Here is a 21028-nt window from a genome sequence, read left to right on the forward strand (position 1 = left end):
TCGCTGGAACCCTGGAGGCAGAGGCTGCAGTGAGCTGAGATTGCACCATTGCACTCCAGCCTGGGCAACAAGAGGGAAAGTCTGTCTCAAAAAAAAAAAAAAAAAAAAAAAAAGTTGAAAACACAGGGTAATAAAAAGCTAAAAACATGCCCTTTAAAAACCAACTTCCGGCCTGGCACAGTGGCTCATGCTTATAATCCCAACACTTTGGGAGGCTGAGGTGGATGGATCTCTTGAGCCAGGACTTTGAGACCAACCTGGGCAACATAGTAAGACTCTGGCTCTACTAAAAGTACAAAAGTGAGCTGGGGTAATGGTGCATGCCTGTAATCCCAGCTACTCAGGAGGCTGAGGCATGAGAATTACCTGAACTGAGGAGGCAGAGGTTATAGTGAGCTGAGGTAGCGCCATTGCACTCAGACCTGGGTGACACAGCGAGACTCTGTCTCAAAAAAATAAAATAAATATAAATAAATAAAAACCAACTTCCTGGAAATAACCACTATTTTAATGTGTGTCTTCCCAGTCTTTTTTGGGCAAAATTGAAAAAATAGTGTACCCATTGTTTTGTAATCTGCTTTTTACTTAACATATCATGAGCATTTTTCACATATCATTCAATGTGGTAACATACTTCTTAGTGGCTGTCTAATATTCCATCCTTCTGGAGGCAGCTACTAAGTTTTTAAAAGTAAAATCCATTTTCGCTGTTTTCAGAATTAGCTCTGTAAAGAAAGAGGCTAAATTTTTTTTTTTTTAAATGGTCTCTGGCCAGGTGTGGTAGCTCATGCCTGTAATCCCAGCACTTTGGGAGGCCAAGGTGGGCAGATCACTTGAGGACAGGAGTTCAAGACCAACCTGGCCAACATGGTGTAACCCCATCTTTACTAAAAATACAAAAAATAGCTGGGCATGGTGGCGGCCACCTGTAATCCCAGCTACTCAGGAGGCTGAGGCAGGAGAATCCCTGGAACCCAGGAGACAGAGGTTGCAGTAAGCTGAGATCATACGACTGCACTCCAGTCTCTCCAGCCTGGGTGACAGTGAGACTCCATCTCAAAAAAAAAAAAAAGGTCTCTTATAAGCCATTACTTATGTTCAGATTTTAAAATAGTGATTTTTTTTTTTACTTTTTCTTTATTATTATAAACAAAAGATTGACAGGATTAGGAACAGTGAATGTTTAGAATTTACCCTTTTGTAGTTTTGAACTTGGAACTTTGTAACTTTATTACATATTCACAGAATTAATAGATAAGCAAAATTTTAAAAAACAAACTTGTTGATTAAGAGCTTTACACTATTTATACAACAAAATGTCCCTTTATATATTTTTTTCTGTATTAGGGTGGACTGCGTAGGGATATTGAAATTGAGGAATGCTGATGTTGAAGCCAGAATAGGAATTGCTGGTTCCAAGAAAAAAAGCACTCGTGCCAGATTGGTTTTTCGAGTTAATATCACGAGGAAAGATGGCTCCACTTTGACACTGCAAACACCCTCTTCTCCAATTTTGTGTAGTAAGTAAGAAGATATGGAGATACTAAACATATGGAGTTTCTTTCATTTTCTGTTAATCTTTTAGACATCTCTAAATTTTAGATATTTCACATACTCCGGCTTGTGATCATGCAAAATTTGAAATATTTTAAAAGCAGTAGTCAGATTTTCTAGACCAAATTAGAGATGAATAATTGGGATACAATTCAAAAGATGTGGAGCATTTTGTAGTTTCCTATTATCATAATATGCTGATTTAAAAAGTAATTTGGGCCAGGTATGGTGGCTCACACCTGTAATCCCAGCACTTTGGGAGGCAAAGGTGGGAGGATCACTTCAGCCCAAGAGTTTAAGACCAGCCTGGGCAATGTAGTGAAAACCCTGTCTCTACAAAATAAAAAAAACATATATAGTAAGTTGGGTGTGATGACTTGTGCCTGTAGTTTCAGCTACTCGGGAAGATGAGGCAAGAGCATCACTTGAGACCCAGGAGGTCAAGGCTGCAGTGAGCCTTGAGCATGCCTTTGCATTCCAACCTGGGCGGCAGACTGTGACTGTCTCAAAAAAAAAAGTAATTTGAGCTGGTTATCAGAAGTAAATTACAAAACGAAAGCGTTTTCTAAACATCTTCACTGTGTGGTAAATTGCTATGGTTCTAACTGTTCTGTGTTAGAACATGAGTAAGGTAAGGAGGACTTTGCGAATAACAACATGGCAGAAGTTTTGATTACTAATTATAATAGTATAGTATAGTGTTGGGAGTGGGAAATTCAATTCTTATCACTAACCTTGGCATGGACAGAAAATGATGTGTGTGTGTTTGTGTGTGTAAATTCAATTATGTTGTTATATATGTCTCACCATAATTGTAGTTTCTCTCTAATGATTATTGTTACAAGTAATAAATAGGAAAATTTTTCCTTTTCACATTTCTCTCTCTCTCTCTTTTTTTTTTTTTTTTTTTCTTTTTTGAGACCGAGTTTCGCTTGTTGCCCAGGCTGGAGTGCAATGGTGCGATCTTGGCTCACGGCAACCTCCACCTCCCAGGCTCAAGCAATTCTCCTGCCTCAACCTCCCGAGTAACTGGGATTACAGGTGTGTGCCACTACCACCTGGCTAATTTTTGTATTTTTAGTAGAGATGGGGTTTCACCACGTTGGCCAGGCTGGTCTTGAACTCCTGACCTCAAACGATCCACCTCGGCCTCCCAAAGTGCTGAGATTACAGGCGTGAGCCACTGCGCTTGGCCTATTTGACCTATTTTTTAAAACAATATATGATATATTACTAAAAATGTTTATATTAATAAGATCAGTCAGCAAATTTGGCAGGCAGTGAAGTTGTTCAAGGCCAGGCACAGTGGCTTACCCCTGTAATCCCAGCACTTTGGGAAGCTGAAGTGGAAGGATTGCTTGTGGCCAGGAATTTGAAACTAGGCTGGGCAACATAGTGAGACCTAACCTCCGCCTCCTAGGTTCAAGCAGTCCTCTTACCACAGCCTACTGAGTAGCTGGGATTACAGGCGTGTGCCACCTTGCCCAGCTAAATTTTTTTTGTATTTTTAGTAGAGATGGGTTTTCACCATGTTGGCCAGGCTGGTCTTGAACTCCTGACCTCAAATGATCCACCCATCGTTCTCTAGCATTCCCCCAACCCCCTTTTTTTTTTTTTTTCCTAAGAATAAGGCTGAGTGTGGTGGCTCATGCCTGTAATATCAGCACTTTGAGAGGCCAAGGCAGGAGGATTGCTTGAGGCCAGGAGTTTGAGACCAGCCCGGGCTGATCTCTCTTCCTGTTTCCTTCTGTCTCCCATTCCAATCCCAGCTCTTCTTACTAACCAACTTTGTTTTCACCTCTCATTTTACTCCAGCTGTTTAAACCTGCCAGAAAGTTTATATTTATGGAAACTAACACAAGCCAGAAACTTATAATGGAAGTGTACTAAACAACATAATGAGAGACCCTGTCTCTACAAAAATTAAAAAAAAAAAAAAGCCAGGCATGGTAGCATGTGCCTGTAGTGCCAGCTACTGAAGAGGCTGAGGCAGAAAGATCATTGAGCCCAGGGGTTTTGAGATAGCAGTGAGCTGTCATCACACCACTGCACTCCAGCCTGTACAAGAGACCCTGTCTCTAAAAAACGAAAAAGGGAAATTGTTCAGATGAGCGCTTTTTAAAAAATTTTTTAATTTATTGTTTCTAGCCTACTTTTTTTTTTTAACAGTTATAATTACTGGAGGCTACAGTTTAGTTCAGGGAAACGGTAATGTGTTCTGATAACAAAATATGCCTCATTGCTCATTCAGTCACTCATTTAGTCAACATAAATTAAATGCAGTGGTTCTCAGTTCTGGGTGTAGGTTAGAGTCACCTGTAGTGCATTACAACAAACAAAAAGACTTGCCAATTGATGGTTTGTTTTTGGAAAGCTTCATAGTTAATTCAATGGATAATTACAGTGTGCTTAACTCTGAAATTAAAGATGATAGTTTGAGGAGCTTACAGTTTAGCAGGCTAGGGGAAAAAACAGGCAAGCAAATGTCTAATTTTACTATAAAATTATATTAACTTCCATATATGTGTATATAAAATTGTATATAGTCCAGGCATGGTAGCTCACACCTGTAATGAGAGCACTTTGGGAGGCCAAGGCAGGAGGGTCGCTTGAGCCCAGGAGTTTGAGATTAGCTTGGGGAACAAAGCAAGACCCTGTCTCTCTTTTTTTTTAATTGTATATAAAAATTATATAAGCTTCCAATTATATTATATAGTTATATAAAGATGCTATACTGCACAGTAGCTGTGTGACTAAAGTACAGTGGAAATATAGTAAGAGCATCTAATTCAGACTGCTCAGAGATGGTAGAACTTGTTCTGTCTTGTCTTAAAACACAATTAGAAGTAAAACAAGTAAAATGGGATTTACTTGAAAAATTTTCATATCTGCCCTTCTATAGTCATTCTGGGCAGAAGGATTCGTATATAAATATGCTCCCTGAAAGGGTATGATCCTTTTGGGGGAAATAAAAAGAGTTTGATGTGATTGGAACAGAAAGATATACATGATGAAGTGGTAAGATTTGAGGTTACAGAGGTAGGCAACACCTCTTTCATAAAGTGACTTGTGTGTTCAGCAAAATAATTTGAATTTTATCCTGACCACTTAGGAAACTTGATGCTTGAACTTAGGCTTTGAGAGCTGGATATGGGAGGAAAAGAAGAATAAACATAAAAATGATACACAGTAAAACACAGAACCCCAAAAATATTTTTATCTAAAAAAATTAAAATGTTTGTTCCATTATAAGTTTCTGGCTTGTGTTTATTTCCATGAATATAAACTTTTCGGCAGGTTTAAGCAGTTGCAGTAAAATGAGAGGTAAAAAGGAAATTGGTTAGTGCGAAGAGTTGGGATTGGAATGGGAGATAGAAGGAAACAGGAAGAGACAGAGGTAGAAAAGGAAAGGGGCCAAAAGGTGACACAGTTGGAAGGGAGAAAAGGAAACAGATACTTGATCTTCCTTCTGTAGACACTCAGTGGAAAGAATTTGTAATATCAGGATTCATGCAGTGCCTTGTGGCTTTAAAAAAATTACTTCTAATTATTGCTTTAACAGTGGCCATTGGATCCTTTGTCTTTTTGTTTGTTTTTAAGGGGATAGATCATCCCTTTTTACATTCTTAACATCTTTCATGTTCTCCAGAAAATATAGGTGTATATGTTTTTTGTTTTGGTATGTATGTTTGTATTATTTTGTTATGTTATATCAAATTAAGAATATCAATTTTCAGCCGGGTGCAGTGGCACACAGCTGTAGTCCCAGCTACTTGGGAGGCTGAGGAAGGAGAATCACTCGAGCCCAGGAGTTTAAATCCAGCCTGGGATTCAAACCCATGTCTTTTTTTTTTTTTTTTGAGACGGAGTCTCGCTTTGTCGCCCAGGCTGGAGTGCAGTGGCACCATCTTGGCTCACTGCAAGCTCTGCCTCCTGTGTTCACGCCATTCTCCTGCCTCAGCCTCCGAGTAGCTGGGACTACAGGCACGCACCACCACGCCTGGCTAATTTTTTGTATTTTTAGTAGAGACAGGGTTTCACCGTGTTAGCCAGGATGGTCTCGATCTCCTGACCTCGTGATCCGCCCGCCTCGGCCTCCCAAAGTGCTGGGATTACAGGCGTGAGCCACCGGCCCGGCAAACCCATGTCTTTAAAAAAAAAAAAAAGAGAAAAAAAAGGCCAGGTGCCGTTGTACACGCCTATAATCCCTGCACTTTGGGAGGGCAAAGTAGGAGGATTGCTTGAAGCCAGGAGTTTGAAACCAGCAAGGGCAACATAGCAAGAGCCCATCTCCACAAAAAACAAATGTTTTGAATTTGCTGGGCATGGTGGCATGCGCCTGTAGACCCAGCTACTTGAGAGGCTATGATGGGAGGATTATTTGAGCCCAAGAGTTCAAGGATACGGTGAGCTATGGTGGCACCACTGCACTCCAGCCTGGGCAACAGAGTGAGGTCTTGTTGATCCTGTCTCTACAAAAGAAAAAAGAAAAAAGAAAAAATTTTCATATCTACCCTTCTATAGTAGTTTTTAATAGGACAAAATTAATCATGGCTTTCTTACATGTAATATATATTAGCTTTTATCTTATGCTTACTAAATTAAATATGACTTGGAATTTAAGAATTTTCTACTTCCCCTATTTCTACCTATCCCACAGCTGTGGGGAAAGGATGGTGTTGTTAAGTAAACTATCCCTCTCTTAAAATTTTGGACAGGATTAGTAATACACATAAACAGATGTAGGCTTTGTACTCTAAAATTTTCTATTAAATATGTCCTTCTACTAAACATTATTACAAAGCTTTATTTATTCTCTTGATGGATTGAAATATTTGCTTACTTATTTTTCAGTATTTAGATATTCGTTATTTTTTTCAACTTTATTTATTTATTATTTATTTATTTTGAGACAGAGTCTTGTTCTGTCGCCCAGGCTGGATGGAGTACAGTGGCAGTCCCAGCTTACTGCAACCTCTGCCTCCCGGTTCACACCATTCTCCTGCCTCAGCCTCCCTAGTAGCTGGGACTACAGGCACCACCACGCCCGGCTAATTTTTTGTATTTTTAATAGAGACGGGGTTCCACCGTGTTAGCCAGGATGGTCTCGATCTCCTGACCTCATGATCCATCTGCCTCGGCCTCTCAGGGTGCTGGGATTACAGGAGTGAGCCACCGCGTTCGGCCTCAACTTTATTTTTAAGACTGCTAGTTGAAAAGCATCTAAAAGTACACAGCTTTTATAATACCAAAAAGGTGGTTGCTTTTTTATGTGTTCTAATTTTTAAGCATTATCCCTTTCAAGAGTCAGCTTGTAAATAACTTGACAGGGCGCAGTGGCTCACGCCTGTAATCCCAGCACTTTGGGAGGCCGAGGTGGGCATATCACCTGAGATCTGGAGATTGAGACCAGCCTGACCAACATGGAGAAAACCCATCTCTACTAAAAATACAGTTCGCCGGGCGTGGTGGTGCATGCCTGTAATCCCAGCTACTCGGGAGGATGAGGCAGGAGAATTGCTTGAACCTGGGAGATGGAGGTTCTGGTGAGCCAAGACTGCACCATTGCACTCCAGCCTGGGCAACAAGAGCAAAACTCCATCTCAAATAAATAAATAAATAAATAAATAACTTAAAAATAAAAGTTAGTGCTTAAATAATCTTGACTTCAGTTCAGTTTAGTATGGCATCTGTCGGGGACCCATCTCGTAAACTTTAAAGAAAGGACCTTTTAAAAGGCCAAAAGCTAAATTATCTTGAAAGTAACAGACTAGTTCTTTCTGTAATGTAAATACAAATATGTAGAAGACAAATATATTCTAAACCTTTGGGGCCTCATTTGGCCATCTTATGCCTTTAACACATAAATGAAAAAAATGAGATACGGGAAAAAGTTTTACCAGTAATAAGTGAAGTGGAATTTCCACACAGTATTTGAAAATGGAGGGAAAGGTTATACGCTTTACATTTCATTGTGGTAATACAACATATTAATGTAATTTTGTACCTTTTATTTTCTTATCAGAACAATATATACCATATGTTTCTGGAATGTTTTTAAAAACCAAGTATCTGTTTCCTGTTACTCCAGAAAGTTACGTTAAATAAACTGATTTAGTTAATTCTTCATTTATTAGGGTATATAATTGTCAGTGTATGACCAATGACCCTTTCCATTCTGTTCACACATTAACCTTGTAGGTTCTAGAAAATACTTGTTTTTTGTATTTTTATTTTTTGTTTATTTCTTTTTTTAGACAGGGTTTCACTTTTGTTGCCCAGGCTGGGGTGCAGTGGTGCAATCTCGGGTCACTGCAACCTCTGCCTCTTGGGTTCAACCGATTCTCCTGCCTTGGCCTCCCGAGTAGCTGGTATTACAAGCATGCGCCAGCACACCCAGCTAATTTTTTGTATTTTTAGTAGACATGGGGTTTCACCATGTTGGCCAGGCTGGTCTCGACCTCCTGACCTCAGGTGATCCGCCCCCGCTTGGCCTCCCAAAGTATTGGGATTACAGGTGTGAGCCAACTCACCCGGCCAGTGTATTTGTTTATACATTCACAATTTCTTTTAAACTCCCCAGCATTGTTGAAAATGTCATTTAGCATATACAAACAGGTTAAGTATCTCTTATCTGAAATGCTTAGGACCCGAAGTGTTTCAGGTTTTGAATTTCTTTGGACTTTGAATTTCTGTGCATATACATAATGAGGTTTCATGGGAATGGGACCCAAGTATAAACACATAATTCATTTATGTTTCATATGCACCTATACACATAGCTTGAAAGTAATTTTATATAATATTTTAAATAATTTTGTGCATCAAAGTTTCAAAAAGCAAAGGTGACAGTGTTCCAGCCACCTTTGTAAACAATCTTTGTAAATAACCTGTTTGGCATCACCATCATTCCTGACTCTGAATTTATTTTTATTTGTTTGCTTTTATATTTTTTGAGATGGAGTCTTGCTCTGTCACCAAGAGTGCAGTGGCACGATCTTGGCTCACAGCAACCTCCACCTCCCGGGTTCAAGAGATTCTCCTGCCTCAGCCTCCCAAGTAGCTGGGATTACAGGTGCCTACCGTCACACCCAGCTAATTTTTTGTATTTTTAGTAGAAACGGGGTTTCACCTGACTCTGAATTTATATGCTACCAGTAAGCAATCCTTTTCTTATACCTCTTCACACATAAGTACTTAACAGTGGTGCAATCATGACTCTCTGCAGCCTTGACCTCCGGGGTTTAAGTGATCCTCCCACTTCAGCCTCCTAAGTAGCTGGAAATTACATGTGCATGCTACCATGCCCAGCTAATTTTTTTGATTTTTTTTTTGTAGAGACAAGGTCTCACTATTGCCCAGGCTGGTCTCGGACTTCTGGGCTCAAGTGATCCTCCATCCTTAGCCTCCCAAAGTGCTGGGATTACAGGTATGAACCACTGCACCTGGCCCAGGTGTATACATTTTTGAGCATTGTATTGACACTCAAAAAGTTTTGGATTTTAGAGCATTTAAGATTTTAGATTTTTGGCTGGGCATGGTGGCTTATGCCTGAATCCCAGCACTTCGGGAGGCCAAGGTGGGTGGATCACAAGGTTAAAAATTCGAGACCAGCCTGACCAACATGGTGAAATCCCGTCTCTACTAAAAATACAAAAATTAGCTGGGCATGGTGGTGTGCGCCTGTAATCCTAGCTACTCAGGAGGCTGAGGCAGGAGAATTGCTTGAGCCCAGGAGGTGGAGGTTGCAGTGAGTCGAGAGCATGCCTCTGCACTCTAGCCTGGGTGTCTCAAAAAAAAAAAAAAAATTTAGATTTTTGGATTAGGGATGCTCAGTTTGTGTTTAACAAAGACGGGATACTTGTTTGTATCAATAGCTGAGGGCTAAATGATACTGCGATAACACACAATTTAAAAAAAGACAACAGAACAAAACTCAGTGTGGCTTACAATAACCGAGTTGGTAAAACCATGTGATGGCTCTCAAAGCTTTTACCTGGACTTGGCACATTACTTCAGTTCATATTTGATTATCCAAACCAGTCACGTGGCCAAGCCTGATGTCAGTGGAGCTAGAATTATAGCCTTTCCAGATAATTGTGTTACTGTAAAAATATTTACTACCCCTCTTTCAAAAAAGACAACTCATAGAACTGGATGACTGCAGGTTGATTTTAAGTAAGAAATAACTTGTGGTGGTTCTTGTTATAGAATGCATATGTATCTCCACAGCTCAGCCAGCAGGAGTGCCAGAAATCTTGAAGAAAAGCTTGCATAGCTGTTCAGTGAAAGGAGAAGAAGAAGTGTTTTTAATCGGCAAGAACTTTCTGAAAGGAACTAAAGTTATTTTCCAAGAAAATGTTTCTGGTAAGTACGCATATTTGTGGTACAGATATTTGCATGTTTTCACTTTGTTATATGGATATAGTCATAGCTACAGAGTAAAAAAAAGTTCAAAAATTTAATAAATCACTATTTTTATTTCAATCAGATGAAAACTCTTGGAAGTCAGAAGCTGAAATTGACATGGAATTATTTCATCAGGTATAATTTAAGCTTTTTTATAATTTGGTTGTTCACTCTCTGAGCAATTCAGTTTTGTTCTGAAATTTTCCTGAATCAGTAGATTAAATTTCTTCTTCTTGTGGGGTTGATGTGAATCATTTAAAGTTTCTTTCTTGAGTTTCTTTAACTGAATTAGAATTTTTTTCCTAATGCTAAAAATGACCACCTCTATTTTAAAAAGTTGAGCATTAGCAAATGTTTCCGTTGTTAATAAACAAAATATTTATTTCCTGATATTTATTTTCTCTGAGGATTTGCGTAATCTTAATCTACTATATAGTTAAATAAAAGGGAAACCAGTATTTTGAGAATCTGTTATGTTTCAGGTGCTTCACGATTGTTAAACATTCTTGGGTTTAGAAGCACTCATCACACTAATATTAAAGAGTCCGTATTTGTAGGACCTCACCATGTATTGTTTTCCAAATAACAATGAAAACTTGAAAACAAGGATCAAGACCTGACTTAGGAATTAGTATTTAGAGTAGACAGGAACAAACCCATAGAAACTGAGACTGAGACTAACAGAAGGCCAAATTTATAAGCAAGTTAGAAGGGCACATGCAGAAGAGGTAGTAGTATGTACAGGTATAGACCGAAGACAGACAGAGAAGAGAGAAACAGGAACAAGCTAATGTGTCAATTACCCAAAGCCTAAAATTTAGTGTAAGAAGCTGATGGGGAAAGAAAAGAACACATGAAGGAAGGTAGAAAAATAGAAGAGGCAAAACTTGGACAATCTATAGCCACTTTATCCAAAAAGTTTATAATTTCCTTGTCGTTTTAAAATTTACTTTTTATTCCTTTGTGTATTTTTAAAAACCTAATAAAATTTAAAACATATATCCAATATTTTGCTAGACTCAAGGCTCCGGGCACAGCCAAGACTGCTCCCACTTCATATACCAGACACAAGTTCAAAGGTCCCCAGGCCACCCTCTTTTTTTGAACAAGTGGCTCAAACAGTGGTTTTCCCACCGTCCCCTTGGATTTGATAACTTCCTAGAACAATTCACAGAACTCTGGAAAGTGCTATAGTTAGTGCCTATCGTTTTTTTTTGTTTGTTTGTTTGTTTGTTTGTTTTATTTTGAGACAGCGTCTTGCTGTGTCGCCAGGCTGGCGTACAGTGGCACGATTTCGGCTCATTGCAACCTCCGACTCCCTGGTTCAAGTGATTCTCCTGTCTCAGCCTCCTGAGTAGCTGGGACTACAGGCACGTGCCACCATGTCCAGCTAATTTTTTTATTTTTAGAAGAGACGGGGTTTCACCATATTGGCCAGGATGGTCTCCATCTCCTGACCTTGTGATCCGCCTGCCTCGGCCTCTCCAAAGTGCTGGGATTACAGGCATGAACCACTGCGCCCAGCCTAGTGCCTATAGTTTTACAACAAAAGGGTAGAAATCAGAATCAGCTAAAGGGAAAGATGCATAACACAAGGTCTAGGAGTGTCCCAGGCACCAACCTTCTGTCATCCTCAGAAAGGCATTACCATATTGGCATAGCAATGTGTGATAATAACAATACTTAGAGAATTACCAGCCAAGGAAGCTCACCCGAGCCTTTGGTGTCCCGAGTTATTATTTCACACCTGATTATATACTGCCCATGCAGCTGACCTTTGGTCTTCACTACGAGGTTGGAATTGATATGGTGTGTTCCAAAGCCTGTTATAAATTACATTGTTAGACTGTCCAGTGACCAAAGCTCTCAAGTAAATACCACTGTCACACAAGACATTGCAGGAACCTAGAGATTACCTCCTAGCAGCCAAAGGTAAAGACCAGAACTCTCTCTGGGTAAAGTTAATTATTTCCTACACAATATCGTATAGTGTGGAGATTCCTATATACCTAGACAAATGCTATGTGGCAAGTTTTCCTCTGGCCTTATGCTACTACATGTTGTGGAAAAGAGATAGTGGGACTTAACAAACATTCCTTTGTCACACAGACCATTGGGCAATATCTCCTAGGGTTTACTGTCAGACTAGTCTTAATTGAAGTTCTAATACCTGCTTTGTCATTAGCAATCTGTGTTAACTAAGTAAGACAAATCACTTTTGTGCCCCAGTTTTCTGATCTGTAAGATAAGTGCTTTCATTAGATTATTTGAGACTCCTCTGACTCTAACATTTTATTATTTCTTATATTATTTGATCAGACCATCTCCACTCCCATGAACCAACAATAGCTTCCTCTGGAGTACTCCTGGAGGTTAGAGGCAATGTATTATAATTCTTCTGTGTTCCTTGTAATACCAAACACTTAATAGATACACAAGAAAAACTTGTTAGTTCATTTTATTCACCTTGAAGAAAAAGATGGGTGACTGTGTGGTCTAAGTAAGGTTCATTTGTTCTTTCTGACGATACTTCAAACCCTAATTTCAGCCAGGTCTTTAAATATCTAGAGTTTTAATCCTAACTGAAACTTAATTTATTCATGCAGTACTTTTGTATGCTATGGACATGTTTTGTTTCTTGACAAATTGGTTAGATTAATGTAGACTCCCTTGCTCGTAATGCTCTATTATGATTGTCATTCTTATGATAAAGATTTATAGATAAGGAGGCTATTTCTGGAGATTGAGAGACTTGCCTTATAAATTATACAAAATATCAATGAAATAGCCCCAACAAATTATAGTATTAACTTGCTATTTTGTATAGAACTTTATATTCATAAGTTATCCTCCCTCCCTACCTCCGTTTTGCTTTCTCTCTCTCTCTTTCCCTTTGAGGCATGGGGTAGTTATATTTTTAAAACACTTTTTTTCAGGGCAGTTATGCCAACTACGGTAGATTAAAGACTAGTAATAATAATAAATAAGACATGTGGTGGAATGGAAAGGAATTATATCCTTATTTGGTGACTATATCTAGAGGTCCTGGGGTTTTTGCAAGCAAGTATGTAAACAAACTAAATCATAATATAATCTGTCATTAATTCTGTGGTTTTGTTCATTTTTATCTTTTTCAGAGAGAGGGTTTTTTTTTTTTTTTCTAAAGGGGTTTTCTTGGAAGCCTTTTCTTTGAGTAGAATCAGAGCTGAGATCCTAGAGAATTGATTCTAGAGATTATATTAAAGGAAGAAAACCCACAAAGTAAACATTTAGGGGGAAGAAAATGTGTTGAGGCTGGGCGTGGTGACTCATACCTATAATCCCAGCACTTTGGGAGGTAGAGGCAGGAGGATTGCTTGAAGCTGGGAGTTTAAGACCAGCCTGGGCAACATAGTGAGATCCTATCTCTACAAAAAATTTAAAACATAGCCAGGCATGGTGGCACATGCCTATAGTTCCAGCTACTTGGGAGGCTGAGGTCGGAGAATCACTTGAGGTCGGAGAATCACTCGAGCCCAGGAAGTTGAGGCTGCAGTGAGCCCTGATTCCACCACTGCACTTCCACCTGGGTGACAGTGAGACCCTGTCTCAAACAGAAAAAAGAAAAGACACTTCGGATGTGATCAGTAAAGAAATATTAGACCTACACAAAAAAGGCTGAAAGGGAATCTCTACAATATTTAAAAATACCCAGCAGATGGTATAGTAGAAAAGACCTTTGAAAGATAATTTCACAAATTGCAATTATGAAAGATTGTAATAGCCATTCAGTTGCAAACCCAAAATCAATTCGTCAGGTATTACACTTTTTCTGTTACAATATTATAAGTATTGCCAGGCACATGGCTCATGCCTGTAATCCCGGCAGTTTGGGAGGCCGAGCCAGGTGGATCACCTGAGGTCAGGAGTTCGCGACCAGCCTAGACAATGTGGTGAAACCCCGTCTCTACTAAAAATACAAAAATTTGCTGGGTGTAGTGGCATATGCCTGTAATCCCAGCTACTTAGGAGGCTGAGGCAACAGAATCACTTGAACTCAGGAGGCGGAGGCTGCAGTGAGCTGAGATCACGCCATTGCACTACAGCCTGGGCTACAGGAGTGAAACTCCATCTCAAAAAATATATATATATAAAAAAAGTATTATAAATATTGAGACTAATGAAATCTGGGAAAACAATTCTTTGTTCAATATTTGTGGTCCATAGTATACCTCGTGCTCATGTATACCAAATGTGATGGGTACATGGTCGTTCATTATATCTATTCCCTTTTTAGATGAGTTATATATAACATTGATTACCTATTAAAATATGTATATAAAGGGATATTCAATCTATATATACAAATATACATAAAAGGATAGCTCAAGGGAAGATGGTATAAATGTGGAAAGAAAATTCTTGAAAGAAGTACAAAAAAAAGATCCTCAGAAGAATCTGTGGGAACAACTAAACAAAGATGTGAAAACTTGGAGGTTATGTTGTTCAAATTGGTTCTAAGAGTAATTTTGTAATGGGTCTTTGGTTAAGTCTAATTGTAGATAGTCTAATTATATATATTCCCAACTGTAAAATTAATGTGACAAAAGAAAAAGTATCTTATAGAAGAATCAAAGATATCTAGCACCATTGCTGGTACACTCTGAAAAAGATTATCTGCTAGGGAAAAAGCTATTTTGAATCTAAGCAGATTTTTCTAAGAAATTAAAATTCAATTATTTTCCTCTTTTTATCCCGAAGAGCATTATACCTGCTCCCAAGGCCTCCCAACCTTTTGTATGTTTTGTATGTATTGTATTCCTAGCTCAGTGATATTTAATTGATTCTAATTTATGAGAGGGTATTAAAAATAACTTTTGATCACTAGTCACAGTTTACTGAATTTTTAATTCAGATCAGTTGTAGAATTTCTAGATTCAGATTGAGGAAGTTTGAAGAATTAGCAGCAAAATAGGTTCATTTGGTTTTTTAAAGCTTTCAAAATCAGTTTTACTTAAATGTGCTCTCCAAAGCAAGTAGAGTAAAAGTATTTTGATAAAATATGCATCTGATCTGTAGACACTAATCCTGTTACTAATTGCCAAGAAACAAGTTTTTATTCAAAAGAATAATTTGAATTATGGAGTTTGCCAAATAATTTTAAGAGTGGAAGCTCTCACAGGCTCTTCCTTCACCCATCTCCTTAACTCTAGGTAGACTGTTTCTGTGACATAGTTGTAGTGTTTAAACAACAGAGTAAAAATGAGGGTAGACAAGATTCAGTAACTCTGTTTCTTAGAAGTTGGATCAATACCAGTGCATTTTTTTATGACCTTGTATGTATTCAGATTTAGCTCCTGCTTCATAACTGTGGATGTATGCATATTTGTACATGTTTTTCCACCTCGTTGAAAAAAATGTGGTTTTTTCTAGATGGCTAACTTAGGAGGCATTCTGTTAATGCCGTAAATTAGAAGCTAGTTCTTTTTTTTTTTTTTTAGAGACAGAGTTATGCTCTTGTTGCCCAGGCTGGAGTGCAATGACGCACTCTTGTCTCACCGCAACCTCTACCTCCTGGGTTCAAGTGATTGTCCTGCCTCAGTCTCCTGAGTAGCTGGGATTACAGGCCTGTGCCACCACGCCGGGCTAATTTTGTATTTTTAGTAGAGATGGGGTTTCCCCATGTTGGTCAGGCTGGTCTCAAACTCCTGACCTCAGGTGATCCGCCCACCTCAGCCTCCCAGCTAGTTCTGTTTATTATTTATTTATTTTGAGACGGAGTTTCGCTTTTGTTGCCTAAGCTGGAGTGCAATGGTGCGATCTTGGCTCACTGCAACCTCCACCCTCCGGGTTCAAGCGATTCTTCTGCCTCAGCCTCCCGAGTAGCTGGGATTACAGGTGTGTGCTACCACAGCTGGCTTATTTTTTGTATTTTTAGTAGAGATGGAGTTTCGCCATGTTGGCCAGGCTGGTCTCGAACTCCTGACCTCAGGTGATCTGCCCACCTCGGCGTCCCAAAGTATTGGGATTACAGGCGTGAGCCACTGCGCCCGGCCTAGTTCTTTATTTGTAATGTGACTGTATTTCAGAGAGTGTTTTAAGATGGCTCAGAAACAAATTAAATTCTCAGAAATGGAAACCTTGACCTTGATCTAATTTGTCCCATGTTTTCTATTCAACTGAGTCAACAAACTATATAGTCTAACTAAATTTTAAATGTCATCAAACTCATATCACCCTCAGCTGTCAGCTTCGGCCTCCTACAAATCAGATCATTAGTAAAAAAGCATAATCACTGCCCTATGATATCCCCTACCATTATAATAATGTACTAGGGAAGAAGAAAAAAAGTCAAATATGGCTCATATTACCCTCTAAGAAGATATAGTCCCCTTGAGTTAAGTACTGGTGAAACATTAAGAACTCTACCTTTCTCTTATAAGAATGCTTCCGCCACTATTGCAACTAAAAACATCTTTGGTTTACTGAGATGTGGATAAACTGAATCCAGTTTGACTTAAAATGAGAATTATGTTGTTAGGAGTAGCGAACTGCATTGTGAAATACATCTCACATTGAGGTTGTACAGAACATATGGTAACTGACTTTGCCCTTGGTGGGCATATTTTTTTCTAATAATGTATTCATTCTTTTATTCAGTATGTACCTTATGTAAGATACTATTCTTTACAAGTGAGACAGAGTGAAGAACAAAACAACCTAGATCCTCATGGAGCTTACATTCTTGTGTTTGGAGAGAGACCAAAAAACAAGCAAATAGGGTAATTTCAGGGGTGATGATAAGTGCTGTTATGGAGATAAACAATATTATATTATAAGGTTGGGGAAGGGTTTTGCTTTAAATAGAATGATCAGGGAAGGCTTCTCTGAGGTGACATTTGTATCTGACCTGATAATGGGTTAGGAACTCACCATTTGAGGAGGTGAAGAAAGAATATTGCAGTTGAAGAGAATAGCAAGTATAGAGAATCTGAGGTAAAACTGAGTTTAGCATGTTAAAAGAAGGGACTGAGGTCAGTGTGGCTACAGTATAGTGAACTAGAAGAGGAGGAATGAGATGAAGTTGACAGGGCAGGGATCTTGACCTTGTAAGCCATTGTAAAACACTTGGATTTTACCTTTAAAGCAGTGTTAAGATTAATATTCTGATGCCTGTGAACCTGAGCTTTAAAATAGATTATTTTATTTTAATCACTTTTTAAACTTTACAGCTAACAGGAAATATACTTAATTAAAAAATTTTAAATGTAAGTGTTGCTTCTTTTCCAACTCGTGTACTTTTCTTTACATTAGAATCATCTTATTGTGAAGGTTCCCCCCTATCATGACCAACATATAACTTTGCCTGTGTCAGTGGGAATATATGTAGTGACGAACGCTGGAAGATCTCATGATGTTCAACCATTCACTTACACTCCAGACCCAGGTATGTCAAAATGAAAAATTCAGAACTAAAACGAATAGTTAATTTCCAGTTTTTTGAAAGAATATGAAGAAGACTGGCCATCTCAAAAAGAAAGTTGCTCACTAAGATGAATTAATGTTAGTTTATTTTGGAAATGGCATTATTTTCTAAGAAGACAGCCACCAAATACTGCTTTTACTCTTATGTTAAGGAATCATTTCTACCTTACATTATAATAATAAAAGCCAGTAATGCTCTGAAGTCAGATTCTCTGAAACTATCTTACAGGTTACTCCTCCATAAGAATTTCCATGCATTGACTACTACTTATGTGCAGAAACATGAAAGTGACAACTTTGGGAAATTGCTAACAGTTTAGTTTGGCTGGTTTATAGGGTACATTTTGAGACAGGAGATAAACTAGAGTGACAAGTGATAAAATAAAAAATCTCATCAAAGACTGATAGTGAATAAATATTTTTTTCTTTCTATATTGCCCCATAATACCTGATAAATATTTTAAATATAACTTTAAGTGGTTGTGTTAAAATGGTATTTTAGGCTGGGTGCGGTGACTCACGCCTATAATCTCAGCACTTTGGGAGGCCGAGGCCGGTGGATCACTTGAGGTCAGGGTTTTGAGACGAGGCTGCCAACGTGATAAAACCCTGTCTCTACTAAAAATACACACAAAAAAATTAGCTGGGTATGGTGACAGGCGCCTGTAATCCCAGCTACTGGGGAGGCTGAGGAAGGAGAATTGCTTGAACCCGGGAGGTACAGGTTGCAGTGAGCTGAGATTGTGCCATTGCACTCCAGCCTGGGTGATAGAGCAAGACTGTCTCAAAAACAGAAAACAAAACAAAACAAAAACCTGATATTTTAGAAATTAGAGGAGCTAATTTTTTTTTTTTTTTTGGTGGGGAGGAGACGGAGTCTCGCTCTGTCGTCCAGGCTGGAGTGCAGTGGCGCGATCTTGGCTCACTGCAACCTCCGCCTCCTGGGTTCAAGCTATTCTCCTGCCTCAGCCTCCCGAGTAGCTGGGACTACAGGCGTGTACTACCATGCCCAGCTAATTTTTGTTTTTTCAGTAGAGACGGGTTTCTCCTTGTTTCACCGTGTTAGCCAGGCTGCTTTCAAATTCCTAACCTTGTGATCTGCCTGCCTTGGCCTCCCAAAGTGTTGGGATTACAGGCGTGAGCCACCACGTCCGACCCTAAAATGTTAAAAGTTTAGAAGATATCTGTTTATGAAGTGTCTCACAAGTTTGCCTGCATTCATTTAGATGCCTGAAAAAAGAAAAAAGCCTCCTTTTGGCAGAAATGGGGAGAACATTTTGGAAATGGAAACTCTTTGCATGCTCCATTGACCTAGGCTTGGCTTCTGCCATGTTTACCATTGGTTCAGTTCAATCCAGTCTCAGGCATACTTCAGAATTAGCAGTTCTTCTCTATCTGTAGTTTATTAGTATGTTATTTCCATATAGTTCAAGATCCAGTGAGGTAGAAGGTAAAGAAAGGTGACAGAGAAAGAAAGCCCTGGCATCAAAAAGTGAAGAAAACAGTAGCTAGGACAGAATTACAACTAGTTTAAGTTAATTGCTTTCTATCACTTAATTTTTCTATTTCCTATTTTCTTTCCTTTTTGAGATGGAGTCTTGTGTTGCCCAGGATGGAGTGCAGTGGCGTGATCCCAGGTCACTGCAACCTCCGCATCCCAGGTTCAAGCGATTCTCCTACCTCAGCCTCTCATGAGTAGCTGGCACTACAGGCATGCACCACCATGCATGGCTAATTTTTGTTAGTAGAGACAGGGTTTTGCCATGTTGGCCAGGCTGGTCTCAAACTCTTGACCTCAGGTGATCTGCCCGCCTCAGCCTCTCAAAGTGCTGGGATTACAGGCGTGAGCCAGCACTCCCAGCCTATTTTATTTTTAATCATATCTGAATTTTGCAGCATTATTTTCTACTAATTTGCTGCAAAAGGTATGCCACAGTACAGCACTGTTAAAATACCTCTTGAAGGCCTGGAGTGGTGGCTCACGCCTATAATTCTAGCACTTTGGGAGGCCAGGGCAGGCGAATCACTTAAGGCCAGGAATTCAAAACCAGCCTGGCCAAAATGGTGAAACCCTCTTTCTACTAAAAATACAAAAATTAGCCAGGCGTGATGGTGGGCACCTATTGACCCAGCTATGTGGGAGGCTGAGATAGGAGAATCTCTTGAACCCAGGAGGTGGAGATTGCAGTGAGCCAAGATCACGCCACTGTAGTCTAGCGTGGGCAACAGAGTGAGATTTTGTCAAAAAACAGAACAAACAAATTAAAAAAACCTTGATATTTGTCTCAGAATTAAAGATCATGTGTAAAAACTTTGGACCAAAAAGGCAAAGTTTAGAAATAATATCCTGGCTTCAACAAAAATAGGAGAAAGAAGATTGGCTTATTCTCAAAGACCAAATATTTTATTGTTTCCTTTCTAGGAAGGCTTCAAACATCTAAGGAAATTTGATGTAAAATTAATAGTTGGCCGGGCACAGTGGCTCACGCCTGTAATCCCAGCACTTTGGGAGGCCAAGGCAGGCGGACCACGAGGTCAGGAAATTGAGACCATCCTGGCTAACACGGTGAAACCCCGTCTCTACTAACAATACAAAAAAATTAGCCGGGCCTGGTGGTGGGCACCTGTAGTCCCAACTACTCGGGAGGCTGAGGCAGGAGAATGGTGTGAACCTGGGAGGCAGAGTTTGCAGTGAGCTGAGATCGCGCCACTGTACTCCAGCCTGGGCGACAGAGTGAGACTCTGTCTCAAAAAGAAAAAGGGGGGAAAGAAAATTAATGATAGTTAAAGCATTTTAGTAACTGTTAGTTACTAAATATTGACATTTAATGTTTTGCAGGAGCTTGCACAAACATGAGAAGAGAGATGGTATAATTAATACATAGGATTTTTTTCCTGATGAGCTTCTGCATCAGTTGTGTTGGAAGGGAAAGGTGTTTATGTCAGGGAATAGCCTTAAAGGTTTTGCTATCCTGAAAACACTGAGATTTTCTTGTCTTCACTTGTTTCTTTGTTTTTATTGATTAATTATAGAGACTTCAGGACTTTGAAGTACTTAGCATCAACATTAAGAATCCTCATTTCTTAGTGATAAATGCTAATTATTAAAAATTGCCCTTTGATAAATTGCTGAATAAACAGCTTTTAACTATTCTACTTCAAAGGCTATACTAATTGCCTAATTTTGGCCATTCTTAGGCAATCATTACCATATGTTTGCTCTTTCAAGTTTTTCCCCACATATTTTGTATGTTACAGATAGCAATCACTCTTAGAAAACCTTGTTTGAAGAAATACAAGGTATGCAAACTTTCTAATACAATCTAATGCCTTAGCTTCTGCCTCTGTGATACAGCTAATTAGCCTTCCCGCAGTTTTCCTTTTTTTTTTTTCTTTTGAGATGGAATTTTGCTCTGTCACCCAGGCTAGAGTGCAATGGCGCGATCTCGACTCACTGCAACCTCCACCTCCCAGATTCAGGCGATTCTCCTGCCACAGCCTCCCAAGTGGCTGGGACTACAGGTGCCCACCATCACACCTGCCTAATTTTTGTATTTTTAGTAGACACAGGGTTTCACCATGTTGGCCAGGCTGGTCTCTA

General features: G+C 39.3%; 1 protein-coding gene across 2 annotated transcripts in view; it reads left to right on the forward strand.

The window, feature by feature from the left end:
• Positions 1-21028, forward strand: part of NFAT5 (nuclear factor of activated T-cells 5, tonicity-responsive) — a 149825-nt gene that overhangs the window by 108136 nt on the left and 20661 nt on the right. For both annotated transcript variants that reach the window (XM_011976699.1, XM_011976697.1), the window contains 4 exons: positions 1348-1520; positions 9787-9921; positions 10046-10098; positions 17257-17389. In XM_011976699.1, coding sequence (XP_011832089.1) covers positions 1348-1520; positions 9787-9921; positions 10046-10098; positions 17257-17389 — 494 coding nt within the window. The remainder of the gene's footprint in view (positions 1-1347; positions 1521-9786; positions 9922-10045; positions 10099-17256; positions 17390-21028) is intronic.

The sequence above is a fragment of the Mandrillus leucophaeus genome, unplaced genomic scaffold (assembly GCF_000951045.1).
Source record: "Mandrillus leucophaeus isolate KB7577 unplaced genomic scaffold, Mleu.le_1.0 Scaffold17, whole genome shotgun sequence".
Taxonomy (NCBI): domain Eukaryota; kingdom Metazoa; phylum Chordata; class Mammalia; order Primates; family Cercopithecidae; genus Mandrillus; species Mandrillus leucophaeus.